General features: G+C 40.1%; 1 protein-coding gene across 1 annotated transcript; it reads right to left on the bottom strand.

Moving 5' to 3' along the window:
• Nucleotides 1-1,218: 1,218 nt before the first annotated feature.
• On the bottom strand, nt 1,219-13,813 carry GINS4 (GINS complex subunit 4 (Sld5 homolog)). Its single transcript, XM_004682267.2, has 8 exons — nt 13,681-13,813; nt 12,869-12,969; nt 7,009-7,095; nt 5,747-5,860; nt 3,527-3,624; nt 3,270-3,358; nt 1,916-2,006; nt 1,219-1,825 (listed from the first exon to the last, which is right to left on the bottom strand). The coding sequence occupies exons 2-8, from the start codon at nt 12,962-12,964 to the stop codon at nt 1,729-1,731; spliced, it is 672 nt and encodes a 223-aa protein (XP_004682324.1). The 5' UTR covers nt 12,965-12,969; nt 13,681-13,813; the 3' UTR covers nt 1,219-1,728.
• Between the last annotated feature and the right edge of the window lie 8,187 nt (nt 13,814-22,000).

Genomic DNA, 22,000 nt, shown 5'->3' with positions numbered 1-22,000 from the left:
GCCTAGGCCCTCTGCAGAAGTGCGCACTTGCTCCTGGTCCACCCCCACCTCCTGCTTCTTAACTAATCTTTAGGCTACTGGTGTGCATGAAGATTTCAGTAGCACATAACTTATGCCCCGCTCTGTGCTCAGCACCATGAGAGTGAGGCAAAGGAGAAAGCGCAGGTGAGTGGATGATTATGAAGACTTCGAGTCTGCTCTCAGACATACCATTACACACCTGCTGTTTTCTGCTGACTGCTTTCTCTCATTTTGCCCACCACTAAGGATGCTGTGAGGACCACATGGGATCTTTGTAAAGAGAGCTGTAAGCGATTTGTGCAGTCTTGCTCTCAGATCTTATCTTACACCATTTTGCTTTCTATCCATTGTGCTCCAGCCATACTGACTATAGGCAGAACTCATTTTTGCTACAGGGCTTTTGTTTCTGCTTCTTTCTCTGCCTGGGATGTCCTTCCTTTGGATCTCTGTGTGTCTGGCTCTTTCTTATTATTCAGCTCTCAACCTCACTAAATTCATCGAGAACTTTTCAGGTCACCCAATCTAGTCCCTCTCTGGTGAGTCATTGTTTTCATCTCTGCAAGGTACTTGTCACTGTATGAGCAGGGACAGTGGCGTCTCAGTGCCTTGAACAGTAACTGGGTTCACTGTATGCGGATATGTATTTGTTTAATAAATGGCTGTTGAAGATAAAAACACCCTAGGGGGAAGGGGTGATGTATACAACACTTTCATTAATACATGAAACCTTCCTTGCTTTCCTTGGCGATTTCTCTCAGAAATGATAGCAATATTACATTGATTACTTTAACAGCTTGACTCATGAGAATGAAAATTCACTGCTTTTCATCAAGCAACAATAAAGAATACAAGTTGCTTTTCATCATGTTTCAAGAAAAGATTCCTTCACTGTCGATGCCCTTCCTTTATTGCTGTGATACTCTCTATTCATGTTAAGATTAATGTCATCCACTTCCCTTGATAAAGTGAAGAGCTTAAAAAGGAAAACCTGCAACGGAGGTCACACTATTGGATAATGAATATTGCAGTGCTAAGAGAGTCTTGCCCGAGCATGGCAGATGGTCTGGAGGCTGGCTTGGCAACACTGCAAGTCAGGGAAGGCTGCAGGTTAGCAGCAGGGCACACACCCTCCATCAGGCTACCAACCCAGACTGTCCACAGGCTTCTTGGCAACCAAACTGACACTTAGTGCTTTATTTAGTTGAGGTGTTATTCTCAGTCATACATGACAGAAATTGGTTCTAAGTTCAATAGGTTAGTTCACATAATCTAGTGACATAACAGAGAAGAAAGACTAGAGCTATTTCTTTCATCTATTTCTAATCTTTCTATCTAGAAGATTAAATGAATTCTGCTACTACAAGGTCAGAGCTAACTGTAGTTTTCCAATTACAGGCAGTGATGCCTTCTTATGAACAACCTTTGCCTTGCATTCTTGAGCTCAAATAATACTATAGAGAGGAAAGGTGCACAAAGCGAAAGTCTCCATGTATTTGCTCAATTCTAAGGATCAGCAGAGCGATGGCCCCCTCTACTGATGCTGGCTAAAATGGCACAAAGTTAGGAAGATAAGTGGTAAATCAGAGAAGCTGCTTTTAGCTACTTCTCAATACCCAAATGATCCACATCACCGCTGACGAAAGTCTGTTGTCCTTAGGCACAAAGTGGGTTTCTCACATCTTCATTCTTGTTTCCATATTTTTGGTTTTAAATTAGCTGTACTGCTCCAGAAGCAACCAGAGGTGCAATGGTTTTATATCGGATCAGGTGCTGTGAGCCCTCCTCCAAGTCGATCACATAGTCCCTGAAAAAGGAGGAAAACATGTATTTGTAGAGCTTAGAAGGGGCCCCAGCAGGAAGAATACTTTCTACCATCAAGACACATGCCACTCACCTCTGCTCATCTGTTTCTGGCTCTACCAATATGTTTTCTTGTCGTTCTTTCACTCTCAGAAACACATATGAATCTAGATCTGGTTTGGGAACTGCCAGAAAACAAATAATGCAATCAGAAAATGCTCAGCTAACAAACTCTATATGGAAAAAGTTGCAGAGGGACTCTTGATATAAAAAGTATTTGCGTGTGTGTGTGCGTATGTCTGTGTTTGATTTGAGGAGGTATCTGGTGCTTTCTAGAAATAACACACTTCCCAGGCCTGGTTTATCATAGCAACCACTCATTCCACAAATGACAGGTACTTAAAAAGCTTACAGAAGCCTGCACATTGTGAAGACAAGGATAACCAGGGTCCCTCTGACAGGGTGGTAACAGTGATGCTAGGAAGCCTTATGTGAGGGCCATTCACTTAGTGATGTGGGGTGAATTTTGAAGGAGTGTGTAGGACTTACTCTAGTTACAGTAAGTTTAGGGGTTACAGGCTGTAAGTTATAGGCTGGGTGGGAGAGGAATGAGAATTCCTCTCACTTACACTCAAGCTCATGGTCTTGCACACTACACTTAGCTTGTGAACATGGTGGGTTCCAGTTCCCTGGAGAACTGTTTGATTTGGTCTGGCAATTTTGTGTGACAAGGTCTTAACTGGATACAGGAATTGGGAAAGACTGAGATGGACTTGTACCTGTAAGTTGGGGTCCTCATTTGGTTCATCTAAGGTTAGGAGTTATAACTATCACTTCCTTTCCTTAACTCAGACTTTGAGGGGATTTTGAGGGGGGTTAGATTGGAGGCCTTAGGTCTTCCTTTTCTCCTCCTACACTTAGACCTGCTGCTTCTCCTTTCAGCAAAAGGAATTTCTCCCAACCTTTTCTAGAGGTAGCAAGGAATCATGGCTGGGTTTCCTAGCCTCCTAGTTAAATCTGTTTTAGTAGCTAGACAGTCCCCACACATCCTGGAATCTGAGGAAAAGACAGCCCCGTGTGGGCAGAGACAGGTGGAAGTAGTGCTCAGAAGAGCCTAGCACATCATAGAGGCTCAGCAGATAGCTGCTGAATGAACAAAGGACTGGATAGATGAATGAGTCCACACTCACAAGGGAAAACATAAGAATTTGAACCTAACTCAAAGAACACAAGTTCTGCTGAAAGGCAATCTACTTTTATATCTGCTTATAACAATTTTATATCTTATATCTGCTTTTAACAATTTTTGTTTTAAAACTGGAGCCCTTTCCCTTTTCTGCTTATCTACATATATTTGTATGTTTGAGAGAAAAGAGTGATGGTGAAGCTCCTTTTCGAACGTAGTTGCAGATATCTGGGAATTAACTCTGGCCCTCTGGATGTCTTACCTGACCTTAAGAGGTCCACCTTCTGTAAGTTAGGAGGCATGTGCTTCAAGGCAACATTCTTTAGGTAGGTCTCTGTGTTAGCCATGTACCTGAAATACATACATTCAAATTACTGCAATGACACATGTGGTCAGAAGCACGTGGGCGATCAGACAGCGAGCAGTGGCTGAGACGGGCTTCATTAAGGACGCCACCAGAGCTCAGGCCTACAAGCCATGGAGGGGGAAAGTCAGGTCCCGCACTTACTGCTTACTTACTCTTTGGCAAAGGCAAACTCTTCTGGAGAAAGGCTAGCAGGTTCTCCCTCGGGGCGTGTTTTCTCCTTTTCAAGGATGTGAGGGAAAAACTTCTCTATCTGCAGGGATAAATAAAAGTTGTCATGAAAATATCTGTCAGGAGCCATGTCTCAAATGTACTAGTTTTCTGGAGTGGCTGGAAGTTAACCTGGAAATTGACTTTAGAAAGGGCAAGTCTTCATGGTTAAGAGTCTTTCTAGTAATAATAACTCAGGTCTGGCTGAGGGTAGGTTTCAAAGAATTCAGAGGTAATATAAGGGCAGTTTTAAAGGATGAGAGGTTTTCATAAAAGCAGATCTGAAAATATGATTATAAATGATACTTAAAAGGAAGAGCGGGGGAAACTAGTTAACACTTTTATATGATTGTATAGGGTGTTCTTATATGAGGTAAAATCTATAAAAAGTTGGGAAGACATATATAGAATGCATACACAGACGAAAAGTGATACTTGATTGTGTGAGTATAACCAGCAAGAATAAAGTCCAAAAGAAGATGGGGCTTGGGAAAAATCCTAAGGACTAACAGGAAAACAGTTAAAAGTTGTAAGAAAGTGTGTGGTCAGAAATTGGGAAGGGGCTGGTCTGTTGTTTGGAGTCAAAGCTGCCAGGATTATATCTGCTAAAGCTTCCTGCAAGTAGGGAAATGACTAAGGTAAGGACTCTAAAGGCCAAGATAAAGGAGCACTTCTCCACTTACATGAGTCTAAGTTCTGAGCAGGGATCAATTATAGTCCAGATAAATTAACACTTGTAGGAACTATACATTTGTATATATATGTCATTCTTGCTCCTCTTATAAATTACTAATACTGCTCTATCAGTACACTAAAAATATATGTAGTTTCATAACCTCAGAAGAATTACTGAGTTTACAAGAGAGATGAAAAGATAGTGGTCTGGTGGTTGAGGGTGGGGTGGAGATGTGTTTCCAGAACAGATGATAATATCTTAATGCTACCCTTATGGAAACACTTTAAAGCTGGGACTAGGTGACAGTACAGATAGGGAGACTCCTAAATGCTGAACAACGACAGTGATTCAAAGGACAGATGTCAATGTGTAGGGAAATCCCTGATGGAATGATCTATCACCAGCCCAGTCCTACTAACCATAAGACCTTTGATGACATGCCTATCAAACCTGTTGATAATATAAAGTGTTAAGAAATGTTTTGTGCCAAGCTCAAGACCTAAAGACCATAGAAATGACTCAATTTAATAAGATGTTGAAGTTTAAGAGAAATGAATAGCAAGTCTTACACTTAGGGATCAAAACCAAAACTACACAAATTCAGGATGGTGACAGGATGGGATAATAACAACATATAAACTGAAGATGTTCAAGTTAATGGTGAGCACAGAAGGAGGTCGGCATGAACCATGCTAATGAGATTCTGGGCAGCATTACGATTAGTCTAATATGTAGTAGTTATCCTATTTTTCACAAAAGTGAACAAACTAAATTGCAATACTGTATTCAGTGGCAGGTGGTACAATTTAGAAAGGTTATTGATAAATGTAAACCTTTTCAAGGAAGATACCAGGAAAGTAAATGAATTTTAAATGGTTGAAATGTTTGACTGAAAGGACTTTGATGAGATCTGAGAGCTGAAGCACTCTCATATAAAAGAAAGAATGTATTAGTGTTGTAATAACAAGACGGACAAGTGGAACCAAATAAGAAACTTCAAGAAAGTTAGAACTTTCTGGGGCTAAAATAGACATAATACAAAATAATGTTTGGCAATTTCATTGTTAGAAGTTGGATGGCCACAATGCTACTGCTGAATGTCAAGTTATCATGGTGCATTTGACATGGCTTCTATTAAAGATGAAAATAATTGTTAAGACTAGTTTTCTTCTACTTGTTATCCCCTATTCAATCAATACAAGCTCTACCCTCAACACTGCTACACTATAATTCCAGGGGGCACCATTCACATTGCAGATAAGTAGACAAAAAATGTGGGCTATGTCCCTGGAGGTGCGTGATACACATTCTATCTCTGCTTCTCCAGAATAATCTCTGGTCCTCCTTAACTCTTTAGCTACTCTGCTGGAAAGCTTCAGCAGCAACTTCATGACCTGAAGCCCCCCAGGCCCAAGCACAGCCTCTCCCCACTATGCTCAATCTGTATCTCAGACTGCGCTGCTTTAAGCTGAGTATCTCCATGTCAGACCTTCATGAGCCGACACCGCAAGTAGCTGCTGAGGACGTAGCGAATCCTCTCCATCTCCATTTGGTGGATACTGACTTTCAGATCCCCCTTCTTGGCTCTCCTGAGATTTTCTTCCTATTAAAAAGAGAAAATAAAGTTCCTATAAAACATGATGCTCAAAGACTAAGAACCTTTTTATTTTATTTTATTTATTTAAAGATTTAGTTATTCATGCATCCAGGCGTACATATAGGCCAGAGGTACAAGGGCAGTGAGAGGATTCACCAGAGACAGAGAGGGGGGCAGAACAGGCAGATCAATAAAATACTCTTGCTGAGGAGAGAGCAGGTGAGACAGGAGAGGTCTGCTGTGCCACAAGGGTCACTTCCCTGGCCGGGGATTGATTCGCACTGAAGGGGCTGCAGCTAGTTTCACAGTGCTGTGCTCTAACAAACTGGGCCCCCAGGGAGGGCCCTAAGGACCTTTTTTGTTTCATCTGCACCTGTACCATAATGAGCATTGTCACTGGCATTGTTGAAAACCCACAGATTAAATTTAGGTGAAAGGAGAATAAAACCTTGTTCTACAAAAACTGTCATTTTGGAAAAGCATATATAATAAAGACATAAGGAAATAAAATATTTTAATAAAATAAAAAAGAATTTTCATTTTATTTTAATTTCTTTACAGAAATAACACATTCTCATTATAAAAGGATCAAACAATAGTCACTGACTTTTAGAAAATGACCATCTGAATAGAATCTGACGATAGTCAGAAGTGTCTAGAGAAGTCTAAGCCAATTGTAAAGGAGCTAAGAAAGCAGACAGAAGAAATGTCTAAAGTCTTAAATACAAGTTGACAAACTGTAAAATACCATTGTTTTAATGCTGCTTGAAAGCTGTACTTTTACGTCAAGAGTCAGAGAATCAAATGTCTGCAAAGGGGCAACTAAGTAAGGTATGTAAGAGGTGGGCAGTTAGGGGCTGTGGAGAGCATACCAGCAGGGTGGCCCTTACATGCTCTGGTCAGTCATTCTCATGTCAGCATGTGGGGCTGGTGGTGGTACATTTTACACTTTCCACTGGGGGTTGATACCCAGTTTTGTAAATGAAGATAACTCTCAAGGTTTGGAAATGTAGATAACTAATACAAACTTTAAAAACAATAAACTAGGCTGGCCTGAATTAAACAGACTTGCTTTCAGATCATAACCTTTCAATAAGGGGACAAAGCCTTTCAATGCTCTCCTCCTTCACAACTCTGAGACAAACAGCTCTTACCATGTGATCCAGTTGTTCCATGACACACTCTACAATTTCAGACTTGCTTTCCAGCAGCTCAGGGGCAAACTTTTCATTCAGCCAGGCCTAAACAATAATGCAAAGCAAAACATGTGAGCCTCACTCATCATGGAGAGAACTAACCCTGTGAGTTAGTAAAAAATGCCATAAAAATCACAGCAACCTTAGGTGAAGAAATTGTTTGCTTACTAGCTGGAAATAATAGAAATGTTTTGAACACAAACTATAATTAATGGTGGTTTTTCTTTCTTTCAGTGGTAAGTCTGTGTTCACAAATTTATATTGAACCGGCATTACAAAAAGATCGGTTTACTTCAAAAATGTAGTCAAGAGGTCACCTATGCCTGTAACACCACCGGGTACTCAGACAAGTTACCAATTCGCATCTACACATTTCCTCTTCTCTCCCAGTTACGTGCCACCAGGAGGCACCAGCACTACTTCTCTTAGAGAAACGAAGAAACACTTCATAGGAATCTATACACCTTCTCATTCTTGGAGTTCAGAGCACATTATAAATATTTTTTCAATCAGCATTATGTCTGACAGGAAATGCATATGGTTATCCATACTTGATGAGAAAACCAAATTATGTCATTTACTAACAGCCCAGAGAATTAAGGATCACATTCGAAAGGGATATTTATCTATTACAGTTTTGGAATAAGAGGCTAAGTCCCTAATTTATAACTCAGGTCCTGATGTTTGGTACATTTCAGAAATTACCAAGGCTTAGAGAACTGAGATAGCAACAGGTACTGAGAAAAGACTATATATTTATCTTTCAGTTACAGAAAATTTACTTTTAGCATAGCTCAAAATTTATTTCTCCCCATTTACTTCTTTTGACATCCTTGAGCCTCTATTTTTCCTGTTACCACCATTTAGACATGCTATTAAATGCTAAGTATTGCTACTATCATAAACTTTTTTCAGGTGCTCACGCTTCTGTAGTAGTGTTATAGGTATATAAAATTAGCCAGAAAGAGAAGCAATATTTTCAAGTAGTATAGTAAATGAGAAAAGATAAAATTTTCATAGAGTTATAAAGCAGTTTTTCTTTTTAGCTAATTATATTAAATATTGAATCGGTACAAAAATGTTCACAAAACACGTATTAACATAAAGAAGAGTGACATAAATACCATGTGCACATAACTTCATTAAAGGATTAGGACCGTTATTTTATCTATTTATTTTTTTAAAGATTTATCTATGCACATAGAACTGGGGTACAGGCCAGAGGTGCAGTGGCAATGAGAAGATTCAGCAGACAGAGCAGGGAGCAGAACAGGCAGATTGCCAAAGTACACTGCTGAGGGGAGCAGCAGGTGGGTCAGGAGAGGTCTGCTGCACCATGTGGGTCACCTCCCTGGCCTAGGATTGAACTCGAGCTGAAGTGGCTGCAGTAGCTTCATAGTGTTGCATTTTAACCTTTAGCACCACTAGGGAGGACCCTTACCATTATTAAAAAAAAAATCCCTGTGTCCCTCCTTCTTTAGTAATAATCATTAACCTGAATTTAGTGTATAGCTTTCTGTAGTTTCACATTTGCTTGTTATCACTACATAATACTTCCCAGTTTTTCATGAGATGGAATTTAAAAAAAATGATAGTGTAGGATGATACACTGAGGTAAAATCAAGAACTGTGGGAATAGAAGATTTCTCACTTACAATTTGAAATTACAATAATAAAATATGAAGCTTTCAAATAAAATCTTTTCAAAAATGTTAGTGAGCAATTTGTGTTTATATCCAGGGTGTTTTAGAATAATCAGATTCTATGGCTAAAAGGCTTTAATTGAATCTTTATCAAAATGCTTAAATAACAATCCGCTCATTTTTTTTTTTTAAAGATTTATTTATTTATTTGTGCATACAGAACTGGGGTACAGGCCAGAGGTGCAGGGGCAGAGAGGATTCACCAAGACCAGAGTGGGGAGCAGAACAGGCAGAATGACGAAGTACACTGCTGAGGGGAACAACAGGCGGGTCAGGAGAGGTCTGCCGCCCATGTGGATCACCTCTGGGGCAGGCGGGGACTGAACTCATGAGGAAGTAGCTTTCAATTCTTAGTGCTGTGCTTTAACTCGCTGCACCACCAGGGAGGGCCTCCACTCATTGTTTTTATGGGCTAAATCATGTCTTCCTTCATCTCCCAATACATATGCTGAAATTCTAACGCCTAGTACCTAAAAATGTGAACGTATTTGGAGATAGGTCTTTAAAGACCTATGTTAAAATGAAGTGATTGGAATGGACCCTAATCCAAAATGATTGGTACCCTTTAAGAGGAAGAAATCTAAACAGAGACACATTGAAGGAAGATCTTGTGAAGACATAAAGAAATGTCCATCTACAAGATCAGAAGACAGGTCAGAAGAAACCTACCAGGCTGGCACCTGATCTTTGGATATTTAACTTTCAGAATTGAGAAAATGAATTCCTGTTCAAGCCACCCATTCTGTGGTACTTTGGTATACAGCCTTAGTGAACAAATACAATCATTAAAAAATGAGAAACTGCTCTCCTCAGCAGTGTACTTCGTTGATTTGCCTGTTCGGTTCCCACTCTGTCTCTGGTGAATCCTCTCACCACCCCTGCACCTCTGGCCTGTACCCCAGTTCTGTATGCATAAATAAATAAATCTTTAACAACAACAAAAAAACTTTTTGAAATTTCTGGATCATGTGAAATTCCTAAGCAATTCAAACCTTACCATCCAGAACTGATCTCATGTCAGAACCTCAGATTCTAGTATCAAATCTATAGATGGAGACCCTCTCTGGTGGGGAAAGAGGTTGAAGTGAAGGAGTGTGAAGCTATCCACAGCCACAGCTGCAAGAGTTCTATCCCCAGCCAGCAGACCTCTTCTGTCTCACCCACTGCTCCCCTTAGCAGTGGGTTTCGGTCAATCTGCCTGTTCTGCTCCCCACTGTCTCTGGCGAAGCCTCTCACCGCCCCTGCACTGCTGGCCTGTACCCTAGTTCTGTATGCATAAATAAATAAATAAATCTTTAAAAATAAAAAAAAACTGAGAAACTCTGCTCTATAGGTAATAACTTTTAGATCAATTTTATAGACTCTCAGCAGTATCCTCTATATGCCCTTGGAGATGTGTTAGTCAGTGGCTCCCTTGGGCGCCTGAGGCCATGCCAGGTAGGCTGAGTCATGTCTGGCAGTGGCTGCCTCTAGTGGGTGGTCCCTCTCCTTGGCTGCCCTCAGGGGCCATCAGCCTGAGGCTCTGGCTGTTCCAGAGAGCAGAGGATCAACATCAGGAAACATTTATAGCAAATCAAGGTGCCACATCACCCAAGATGGCAAGCTCTGCCTTCAACAACAGCTTGGAAAATTTGTATACTGCAAGTTTGTATGATGCTGACAGACAGACTCTTAAGACCACTTGGCATGGCCTGAGGCACCTGAAGAAGCCACTGACTAACACCTCACAGGAGTACACAGAGGGTGCTGGTGAATGAAATTTATACTTATGGTTTCTTCAGGTACTTACTTTTTGAGCTTCCTGAGAGTTAGCTATCCATGCAGGAACTATTTTTATTTCATTGCTGTTCATCCCACCCCTATTCTGTATTTATACCACACTTTTTAACCCATTCCACTGTTGATGGATATCTGGCTTCTTTTCAGCTTTTTTTTTTTTTTAAAGATTTATTTATTTATGCATACAGAACTGGGGTACAGGCCAGAGGTGCGGGGCCAGCAAGAGGACTCACCAGAGACAGACTAGGAAGCAGAACAGGCAGATTAATGAAGTACACTCCCCTCCATGCTGAGGGGAGCATGGAGCGGGTCAGGAGAGGTCTGCCTCTCCATGTGGATCACCTCGGGGGCGGGCGGGGATCGAACTCAAACTGAAGCGGCTGCGGCTAGCTTGCAGTACTGTACTCACCTGTTGCACCACCAGTGAGGGCCTATTTTTAGCTTTTAACTAGGCAAAGACACAAATACTTTGTACATGTCTCCTGGATTACCCACTGAGTTTTCATTTAAATAGAAAAGAGTGGCAAATAGAGTAGATTTACTGGGCCACGGTAATTCCTTTAGCAGGTACCTTAAACTTTCCTAGCAATAATAAATTAATTTTCAAAGTGATTATATCAATTTATACACATACTGCTATATAAAAATGTGGAAACTGCTGTACATCCTTGCTAATACTTGATATGGTTTACCCTTTATATTCCTGCCAATCTGATAGACATGAAGTAATTTCTTAATTTCCTGTTGTGATTTAAATTTCATTTTTCTGTTACAGTAAATGCTGAACATCCTTTTCATATGTATATTGGCCATCCTGGTTTCTACTTCTGGGAGATGCTTCTTAAGACTTCATGTACGGTTTATTTATGCACCACAAATATTAATCCTTTGTGAATTATATATTTTGCAAATATTTTTCCCCAGTTCCACAGCTTGTCTTTTTACTCATTAAGGTGTAGAACAAGAAGATCTTAATATAGTTGAATGCATTTTTTTTTAAATGCTCTGTGCTTTTTGATTTTTGTTTAATGAATTATTTCCTAATTAAACAGTATCTCTTAAACAGACAAGATCAGTGGACAGATTTTAGATTGTCTGTGACCCTCCTAAGGTTATATGGATAATTATGCATTGGTCAACATGTATAGTACTCTGGAAAAGTCAGAATTTTCACCAGATTTTCACAAAGTGATGTGATATAAAAACAGACTAAGAATCACTAGCCTGATAAAGATTATAAGATATAATTTAAAAATTATAAAATTTTTCTTCCTTTGGTTTTGTCACTCATGATGGCATGTATTATAGGGAAGAATAATGAGTGAAAAGTGAAAATAAAAGTTCCGGACAGGGGTCATTTAAGGGAGAAAGCAGGAATGAGGTAGCATTTATAGTCGATAAAGAGCACCTGTTTTAGAGACAGAGATCTAGTTCATGTCCCATTTCTTCAGTCATTGTATGACCTTAGGTAAATTCCTTTACATTACTAGCTTCAGTTTCCTCACCTATAAAATAGAAATTAACAAAAATACTTTCCTCACTGGGTTACTATAGCTATTATTACTACAGTGAGTACTTACCAAGTGTCAGACAATAAGCTAAGCACTTTACATATATGGTCCCATTTAATACAGTCATGTGAGGTAGCCACTATTATTAGAGCTATCTCTACAGTCAAGGAAGGGCTTGAGGCAAATTATATAATATTCCTAAAGCCACATGAAAGATTAGTAGTATGAGGAATTTAAATCCAGATGGTCTGAACTCCTAACCACCAGAATCTCATGAAACAATAGTACACACAGAAACCACTCAATAAGTCATAGCTACAACTCAACGGAGAACTATCCACACCCAATCTTTAGATAAGCAGTGGAAATATAAACAACAGTTGGTACAGAAAATAAAAGGAGGAAAAGAATATTAAGACTAGCTTTCCCTCATAAAGTGTATTAGAACTTCTTGTTAACTCAAGCATTCTACAGGAAAACACAGATGTATTAAGAGACAAAAGTATAGAACTTACTAGTCTCCAATATAATATCTCCGCACTGCCTGCAAATATAAATAGATCCTTGCTCTGTGAATTGTTCTATTAAATGTGCCTAAAACTGTCACTTACTGGCTCCACTAAGAGTATTTTGTTTGGCATTATGAGGTTTCTAAGAAGCTGTCCCCACTATTTCATATGTCTTTGTAGTTGGCAAAGTTCATTCCCTCTTCTCTCGAAATAAGCTTTGAATTCCATTCCCTCCTTTTCTGATTCCTGACACTGCACAGTTGGGCTAAATAAAAGGTTAAGATTGGAGCAAGAGTATTCTACTTGGGATGCTTACCTGTTCCAGCTTTTCAATGAGCTCTGCAGGCGTGAGCACCACTTCCTCACTATCCCCATCAGAGTCCTGTCCTATGAAATCCAGCTCCTCTGTCATCTTCTCTGAAACCGAGTCAAGGGAAATAAAATAACCAATAACCGGCAATGTGTTTTCCACTTATTTGCAAGAATAGGCAACTACTTATCTGGAAAAGGGTAAGGTTTATTGGGTTATAGGGCCTTGTTGGGAGCGGCTAGAGAATTCACAGACTTCAGTTGTTCGATTCTTTGACTCTCCCTTCAAACTGTAAGTCAGTCTCTCAGAGTTCACTCCTTACAAGTGTTTCTATATACTCCTCACCACCACACCACTAAACAGTTGTCTTCCAATTCCAGAGTCTGTGTTTATTTCTGTTCAGAGTGCGCGTCTGCTCAATGCCTGGTCTCTAATCACTGAGATCATAATTACCTGTATAGTCCCTGCACTTAGCACAGTGCCTAACTTTTAGCAGGCACTGAAAACTGTTGGGAGAGCTAATCAATGTCGAACTTCCTACAACCACAAGACCCATCAGACCAGTGGTACTAGAGCCACAGCCATGCGATAGCGACCCACCCCAAAGGACTTTGGGAGGAAGATGGAGGTAATAAAGGGGAAGTGCCCGAAGCCTTGGGAAACCGCGAGCATAGTCTGCTCCTCTCCTCTCGTGGGTGCCCGAATTCAGAGAAACCGACCCCGGGCGCGCGCGCGCGCGCGCGCGTATAAACACACACAGTCCCACTAAGTCCCACTCAGTCCCACTCGGAAACACACAGTCCCACTCGCAAGCTCACCCGAGCAGCTGGGGGCAGAAGCACTGTCGGTAGCCGGTGCTAGGACAGGAAGCTCGCGGGAATTAGCCCCCGGCTCTCCCAAATGGCACCAGGCAGCAAAATGACAGGTACCAAAACTTTCCGGGACGTACGCGACCCGCCACTTCTCAGCTCCCGCGCGGCGCTCAGAAATTGTCAGCTCTGGTGTAACGTCACCACGCAAGGGCGGCGCTAGCCAATCACAGGTCGGTGGCCCCGCCCATGCTACGAGGCGGGTATTGCGTCTCCGTCTTGCTCTCCCGGAACCTTTGATTGGACACTGTGGGAGCTGACGTTTGGCCCCGCCCACTTTGCTCAGTCGCTGTTGGCGATCCCCGCTAACTCCATTCGGAGGGTCGGAAGGGGGCGCTTTGCTACCGTGGCTGCGGTCACTGGGTACGCTGGCCTTCAGTGAGCCCACACAGAAATTGGCTGTGTTAGAATTATACCTCTTTCGTCTTTTGGGTCGTCTTCTCCGCCCACTTGTCTTCGCCTTTCTTGGGTTCTTCATCATTGTTAGGGCTACTGTTGTGCCTCAAGTTGTAAAAATCTTTAGGTATGTTCTTAGAATATGGTAGCAGATCACGAAAAAAACCAACAGTGGCTGGAAATCCTGAGAAATGCACATTCTCGGGCCCACCCAGATCTGCTTGGAAAAGATACTTGGGACTAGAGACCCTCCAGTTGATTCTCATGCACGTGAGATGGGAGAACTATTGCTGTGGACAATATTTCCACCTTAATCTGCTTGATCTTTAGGTTATTTGACACCTGAAGCTTTGTTTTCTACCTTTTGTGTAGGAGGAAAGCTTATTACCTTTCCTTTCTTTGTGTATTGTGTGTTTTTCTTCTCTGAATTACTGGGCTTTCCTCTCTGCTCCCCTTTGTTTTTTGTGCTTCGTGTCGCGTTCACTTTCCTAGAAGTAACTTTTCCTTATTCAAGCTGAAGACTGTATTGTAGTTCAATGTCATATGCGTTGAAGGGGAAGTGTGTGGATAATTGACAGGTAAGCCTTCTTTTTAAACTAATTACAATAGAATATACCAAGGGAGAGAGTGGACATATTTTCAAAGTGAAAATTGAAAGTGGGGGGTACATCAAAGAGGAAATCCTAAGAAAAAGGGCATTTGAGCTATGTCTTGCAGAATGAATTTTGTTAATGACAAGTAGATGACTTTTCCAGGTCCATTTCAACTGTATTTCAAAGCTTTTTTAAATCCAGCAGTTTTTAATTGTAACAGCTTGTGTTTTCCATGAACTTTGTAGAAGAAATGTTGACACTTCTCTTTCCAGAGAGTGGGTCTGTGTTGTCTTCTCTGAAGTCTGGGAAGGCCTTTGTCAGTGGACCAAGAGGATGTGGCAGAAGTAATGCTACATGAGTCCAGAGTTTAGTCATAGGGTGGAGCAGCTTCCCCTTAGATCTTCCTTGAGCCATGTCTCTCGGGAGCCATAGTTGCCATGTACTAGTGTGGCTATTTTGCAGCTGCCATGCTTTCCTGGAAGGACAATGAGCAGAACACCCCTAGGCTAGTGCCTCATTGCCACCGTTTAGACAGCTGCACTGAGGCATCACACTGTCTGATGGAGTGAAGCCCCTGGAGAGGAAAAGAGAGGTCACATTGCTGTGATTTTAGTTACTTTCTCTGAAAACAGTGCTGCCTACTTTCTTGTATTTTGTGCTACCTCCTTTACACCCTTGTGCTCCATTTTGTCAAACTACCTAAGCAAATGAGGGTTTTATTTCCTCTCTTTGCACATACTATTCCTTCTTTTTAGGCTTCTCTTCATTTAATCATCACATGAACTCCTATTTATCTTTCAAACCTCAAAATATTGTAACTCTTTTTCTGTGAAACCATAACTAGCATAGTCCTCTTTTATTGGTCATTGATATACCTGATATCATTGTGATATAACATTGATCATGCTATATTGCAGTTTTTACATCTCTTTCTCCTATTAGATTGTGAATTCTCTGATGGTACTCCTCACATTTAGTGCAGTGCGTGTCATCCATCCATACATTAATTTCTTTGTTCAACAAATATATCTTGAGTAGTTCCAGCCAGGCTTATGAAGGTTATGAAGATAAAGTAGTGAGTAGGAAGCATAGATCCTGTAATGGGAAAGTGGTAATAAGTGAATGACAATTATTTGTGAGGAGGGAACACATTGAGACTATAGTCTCCTCTCTGAGATGACACATGACATAGTCTGCAAGAACTATGAATAAGTTCCAAGAGAGTTGGATGCGAAACACTTGTGAGTAGAGGCAAATGCTGTATTGTCATATTTGCTCGTTATAGAATATAGGATGATCATGAATTTTCCTTCTTTTTTTTTTTAAGATTTATTTATTTATGCATACAGAGCTGGGGTATAAGCCAGAGGTGCAGGGGTGGTGAGAGGATTCACCCAAGACAGAGTGGGGAGCAGAACAGGCGGACTGACGAAGTACACTGCTGAGGGGAGCAGCGGGTGGGTCAGTAGACATCTGCTGCGCCATGTGGCTCACCTCTGGGGCAGGGATCAAACTCATGCTGAAGTGGCTTTTTAGCTTTTTAGTGCTATGCTTTAACCCATTGCATCACCAGGGAGGGCCCTCCATTTTTTTTTTTTTTAAGATTTATTTATGTGTACAAGAATTGGGGTACAGGCCAGAGATGTGGGAGCAGAAGGGAGAGGTTGAGAGAATGAGAGGATTCACTACAGACAGAGTGGGGAGCAGAACAGGCAGATGTACTGAGATGTACTGCAGCAGATGGGTCAGGAGAGGTCTGCTGTGCCATATGTGTCACCTCCCTGACTAGGGATTGAACTGTTGCTGCAGTGACTGCTGATAACTTCATAGTGCTGTGCTTTAACCGATTGCGCCACCAGGGAGGGCCCCATGAATTTTCCTTCTTAATAAAATTAAATTTATCTTCTGAAGAACTGTGGCCAATATAGCATTTAGCAAGTTGAGTAAAATTATTCATTCCTAATAATTTTCTGGATAATGTTCAAGCAAAAAGAAACATGACATTGCCTGTGCTATTATGTCATGTGCAACTGTTGAAAAGCTCACATGTCTAAGGGTGGAGCAGGTCTTATGTTTATTAGGGTCTATATAATTTATTCTAGCAGATTGTCTTTAGGTTTAAATGAAAACCAGGTCAAACTCACTATTTCTAAATGCTTATAACTTAGGGCAATGCTCTTTTGTTTTAAAATATGTAACCATAGGAAAAGGTTTGATTGTCATCAGAAGAAAAGGTTAAAGGGTAGCTTTGCTGAAGAATGAACTCTATCAAAATTCCATCAATTATTTTACATTTTAGTGCCTTATCTTTCTTTGTGTTAATGGATCATAGACATGGCAACATTTTGAGAATTTTGCATAACTAACGAAATGGGTCATTCCACTTTTTACTAAAGATTATTGAAAACTTTTCTGTGTAGGAACAATTTCAGGATACAATTAAGATTTATCTGTATGTGGATAATGGTTTCCCTGAGCTTACAATCCATAATTAGATTTATTTTAAGATTTCTTTTGGCAAAACATATACATTATTATTTTAATTCTGCTTTTAGTATCAGTCTCTCTGTGGTATTTTCAACATTTATAAACCTTTTAGATATTCTTTCAAAGAAAATTATTAACATTTTGAAGCACTTTGATTAAAATTTCATACAGAGAAATGTAATAGGTGTTGAAATTATAAATGATGGAAGAATAATTCTGTCTAAAATTTTTTATTTAGAGTTATGGAGTTAGAATTATATTATAATTATTCTCATTTTATTTTCATTTCCACATGGGGCATCTATAAATTGTACAGCTCTTGAAGTGTCAGTAGTTGAAGTCATAGGGCTAAGAGGTCTGAGTTAATATAAAACTGTGAAATATAAAAACCTGTGACATCTTAGAAACTCTTGCATTATATCTAGGTTTCTTCATTTAAAAATTGCTACAGGTTTTACAGTGGTGAAAATAAACACCTTAATTGTGTTCAGCATCTACCCTCTTTTTCAGAAAGCTAGAGAATGGGACGATTAATTACATTCCATGTCAAGTAACATTATCTGGGTGTTTTACTGTTAAATTAGCTAATAAAGATAATGTAATATTTCCATCTTTAGAGGATTCCCAAAGTAATAAGAACTATTAATTTTTTGGTTTGTTATGTTCAGTTTTTTAAAAAAACTATATATATATATTTAAGATTTATTTATTTGTGCATACAGAGCTGCGGTACAAGCCAGAGGTGCAGGGTGGTGAGACGCTTCACCAGAGACAGAGTGAGGTGCAAAACAGGCTGATGTCGAAGTACACTGCTGAGGGGAGCAGAGGGCGGGTAAGGAGAGGTCTGCCGCACCATGCCGGTCACCTCCGGGGCAGGGATGGAACTCATGGCAAGTGGCTTTAGCTTCTTAATGCTGGGCTTTAGCCCGCTGCGGCACCAGCGAGGGCCCTGTTCAGTTCAGTTTGAAAACAGTTTCAGTTGACGACACTGAAATCTGGTTATTAATGGTGTTAAATTATTGGTATTTTTGGAAATCAGAACCAGAAGCCTTAGATCATTTTCTCTATCATTTATCTAAAATGGAGGTGATCACTCTCATTCATTCTATGAGTTATGAACTATGAATTAGGCTCCGTCGTATTGGCTGTAACCCATGCACCTCTGAGAAGGCTGAAATGACTTTGAACTTGTTCCTTTTTGTGGGAAAGTTAGGTCAAAACTTTCCCAGTCATCCTCTCCTTGCCTTATGTTAGGTGTGTCTACTTTAAGTGAGGATTACTGCTTGACCCTGAACTTCACTCTTGGCAATTTGCTGCTTCTAGGAAGCTTAATTCATTTATTTTAAAGGCCTGTGCACAAATCTGTAAGCAGGAAAATACCACATATATATTTTCACTTTTGGTGAAGTATATTTAGAACTGGTATAACTTAGAATTAGTGCCTCTTGACATTTAGTGAAACCAATGAATCAATAAGCCAAAGGCTTACAGGACAGTGCAACAAAAGGCCCACGTGAAATCTAAGGGGCAGAACTAGTGGATATTGTACAATTTATCATGCTAGTTGGTATACACATATTTAAGATATGGTAATTTATATTGACAAAATCATGTTGTTGCTATTATAAATTTTTTTCAGTATGGATATATCAGACCATTTAATAATATAAATTCAATTTTAGCCTTGTGCTCTTCTCTCTTACCAAGTTCCTTTTCTCTTTCTCTTTCTTCAGACTACCCTGACAGTTTACTGCTGTTTATTGTTTCAGGTATATTTATGTATTTTATCACATACATGTGTATCCAAAAATAATAGTATGGTGATAACATATGAATTTGTATGTGATTGTGTGTATATAAATTATAATTAGGTTAACTCATGGGATGTAATCACAAAGTCATTTTTTGTCTCCAATTTTATTTTGGTCCATGTACATTTATATGTTGGATATAGCTCTTCCTCTGTGCCTGGATGAAAACTGAAGGTCGATGATTACTCTTGTCACTCTTTGGTTTAAAAAAAAGTTCTACAGTCTCTTTAAGTCCCAAATCAGAGTCCCAACTCTGTAACTAAAATGTCCAGTTTTAGTGCAGTCATTAAAAAAAAAAACTGGAGGGAATTTGAGAGAATTAAATCAGTAAAGTAAGTTAGAATGATATAAACAAATATTGGACATTCATTTAGTAGGCAATGCAACAACATAAACTCTTTCAAAACTTGTGGACATCAGTAAACATCCTGAGAACTCTGAGGTTAAGAGGAGGGGTGGGGGGAGGCTTCCTGGCGGCCCAAGGGTTGGGCCCAAGGGATTGGAGCGTGGCACTCTGAAGCTGCATGCAGTCACCCCAGCACGAGTTCCATCCCCAACCAGGGAGATCCCACATGGCACGATCTGCCTTGCCCTCTTCTCCCCTCAGCAGTGTACTTTGTTGATCTGCCTGTTCTGCTCCCTACTCTGTCTCTGGTAAATCCTCTCACCACACCTGTGACTCTGACCTGTGCCCCAGTTCTGTATGCATAAATAAATAAATCTTAAAAAAAAAAAAAAAAAAAAGAAGGCGGGTGGGGGAGGAAAAGGACCAGGAGACACAGGGCTAATGGTGGGAAAACAAAACAAGTAAGATGTCTAGTTTTGCCATCATCAGAACACCTCTGAGAATGGCAGCCCACGAGGGCTTTGCTTGGCCTCCGCTGACCTGTGGGGCACTCAGCAGTGGCAGTAGCCAGATCTATCTGCCATAATGAGAGGAGGTTCATACTGTTGAGGGTGGGTAGCCTCCGTTCTTGCTGCAGTGACCATTTGTGTGATCCCACTGAGCACACACCAGGGAGGTTGGGAAGAGGCTGACTGACACCCACAGGACGTCCGTTCTATTTCCTTGGTGAGAAATGCCATTGGTGGGCATTTACATGACATGAGTTTCCCCACACTCTGAGCCCATTTATTCAGATCCTTGAACATAGTGTTCCTCTACCCATTAGCATTTTAGCTTTGGCTTTGCAGATCCCTAAGAAGCTGACCAAGTACCTAACTGCTCCCTTGGTTCATTGTACTAAGCTTGGTTCTCTTGCTTACTCCTCCCTTTGGTCAAACGTTATCAGTGGCCTCATGGCAAGAGCCAGGTAGATGCAATCTGTCGTGGGGGAAAGGGTCTGGAGGGGCAAAAGGAGACTACCAGCCCAGCATACTTCCTTTGGAGTCTGCATTTTGCTCTCTTCTGTTCCATTGTTCCCAGTCTATCCTTGCACCATGTGTATCAATACTATATTTATTCATAAGTCTTGTAAGAATCAGTATCTCAAGTTCCGTAAAATTATTTGTTGGGGTTTGTTAGGCATGTAAGTTTTTAAGTTTCTAACAAGCTTGTCAGGTAAATGAAATGATTAGACTAAATTTTAGCCTATGACCCTACATGCCGCCTTCAGCCTCTAAGGCATGATTTTCTTCCTTTAACTTACATATAATTAACATGCAGCTGCCTATTACTTCAACGCCACACATTTCTTCGATAAATAGAAAAACTGTGCTCACTTTATCATCAGCATGATGCTCGGGAAGAGAGAATAATGTACACAAGCAAGTTTGTTTTTTTTTCCTCATAGAATCTTAGTCAGGGATCTGCTTACTTTTAACTTATAGGTCTTGCTGGCAGGCAATAAAGTTTCTATTATTAAATGTGGCCACTGTTGGGAATTTTGGTTGAGATAAATTTTTTTCTAGGCTGAAGCAGTCCTTTCATTTATTAGATTTTGAGTGAGTATCTTTTTCTGCAGTATTAAAAATGCCCCACTCAGGCAGTTAGGCCTTTCCTTCCTTCCCCAGTTGTTTAACTGAAACACACCCTATGATAAAATTAGATAGTAGCATCTACAATCATGTTGCTTTTTCAAGTACAGCATCCTTCAATAAGCTCTGAAATAGTTACTATAAATGAAATCTGTTTACAATATGAATATTGCAAAAAAGTTGTGGAAAAGTTGAGCACAACTCTATAATTGCTAAGAAAAGGTCACATTACATCTGTGTTTCTGAATATATCACAGTCTGAGCTTCTAGTTGGTAGCATTTGGTAGTTTCTAGAAGAGTAATTGCTGAAGCATTTTGATTACAAATGATTATGTGCAGTTCTAGCAACAAAGTTGTCTGTGAGCTTATGAAGAGAATTATATACATGGGCAGAAACATTAAGGTCAAGAACAGATCTGGCAGCCAATGAACCAATTTTTTTTTAAGGTCCCCTTCTCTAGCTTTTTTAAAAAGTGCCTTAGAAATGAAACAAAAAGTTTTCAAAACAAAATGATATATTAATCTGGAGGTTAAAGATTTTATGTGCAAGGTAAAAAGCACCAACACAAATTTAATTAAATTCTTTTAACATCAATGCTGACACTCTTCAACTATTACAAAAAAAATAAAAATTCTGTTAGCATATACTTTAACAGTGACACTTAACCAAAAATCTTTGGCTGTGCCAACATTATAAAATTATTTCTTTGAAAATGGAGGCTGAAGAATTTTTAAGTAAGCACTGTTTCTACAGGGCTTCCTGATTTTGGGCAGAAATTTACATAAACTCACATCTGCACCATTTAATCACATGGGAAGAACTTAGGAGACAACACAAGAGTCATAACTTTTACTGGTTATGTAATTCTGTTTACTCATTTTGGAGCAAAAAACATGTACTGTACTCCTAAACTATCCCAGAACTTAGGAGGTCCAGAACCTGCATCTTGGCACTCACAATAATCATGGGAAGCAGGACATTAACCAGACGTTGGCTCTCCTTTA

The sequence above is a fragment of the Condylura cristata genome, unplaced genomic scaffold (assembly GCF_000260355.1).
Source record: "Condylura cristata isolate star-nosed mole 26May11 unplaced genomic scaffold, ConCri1.0 scaffold00014, whole genome shotgun sequence".
Lineage (NCBI taxonomy): Eukaryota > Metazoa > Chordata > Mammalia > Eulipotyphla > Talpidae > Condylura > Condylura cristata.
The sequence above is the reverse complement of the archived record's forward strand: the minus strand, read 5'-3'. Positions and strand labels throughout refer to the sequence as shown.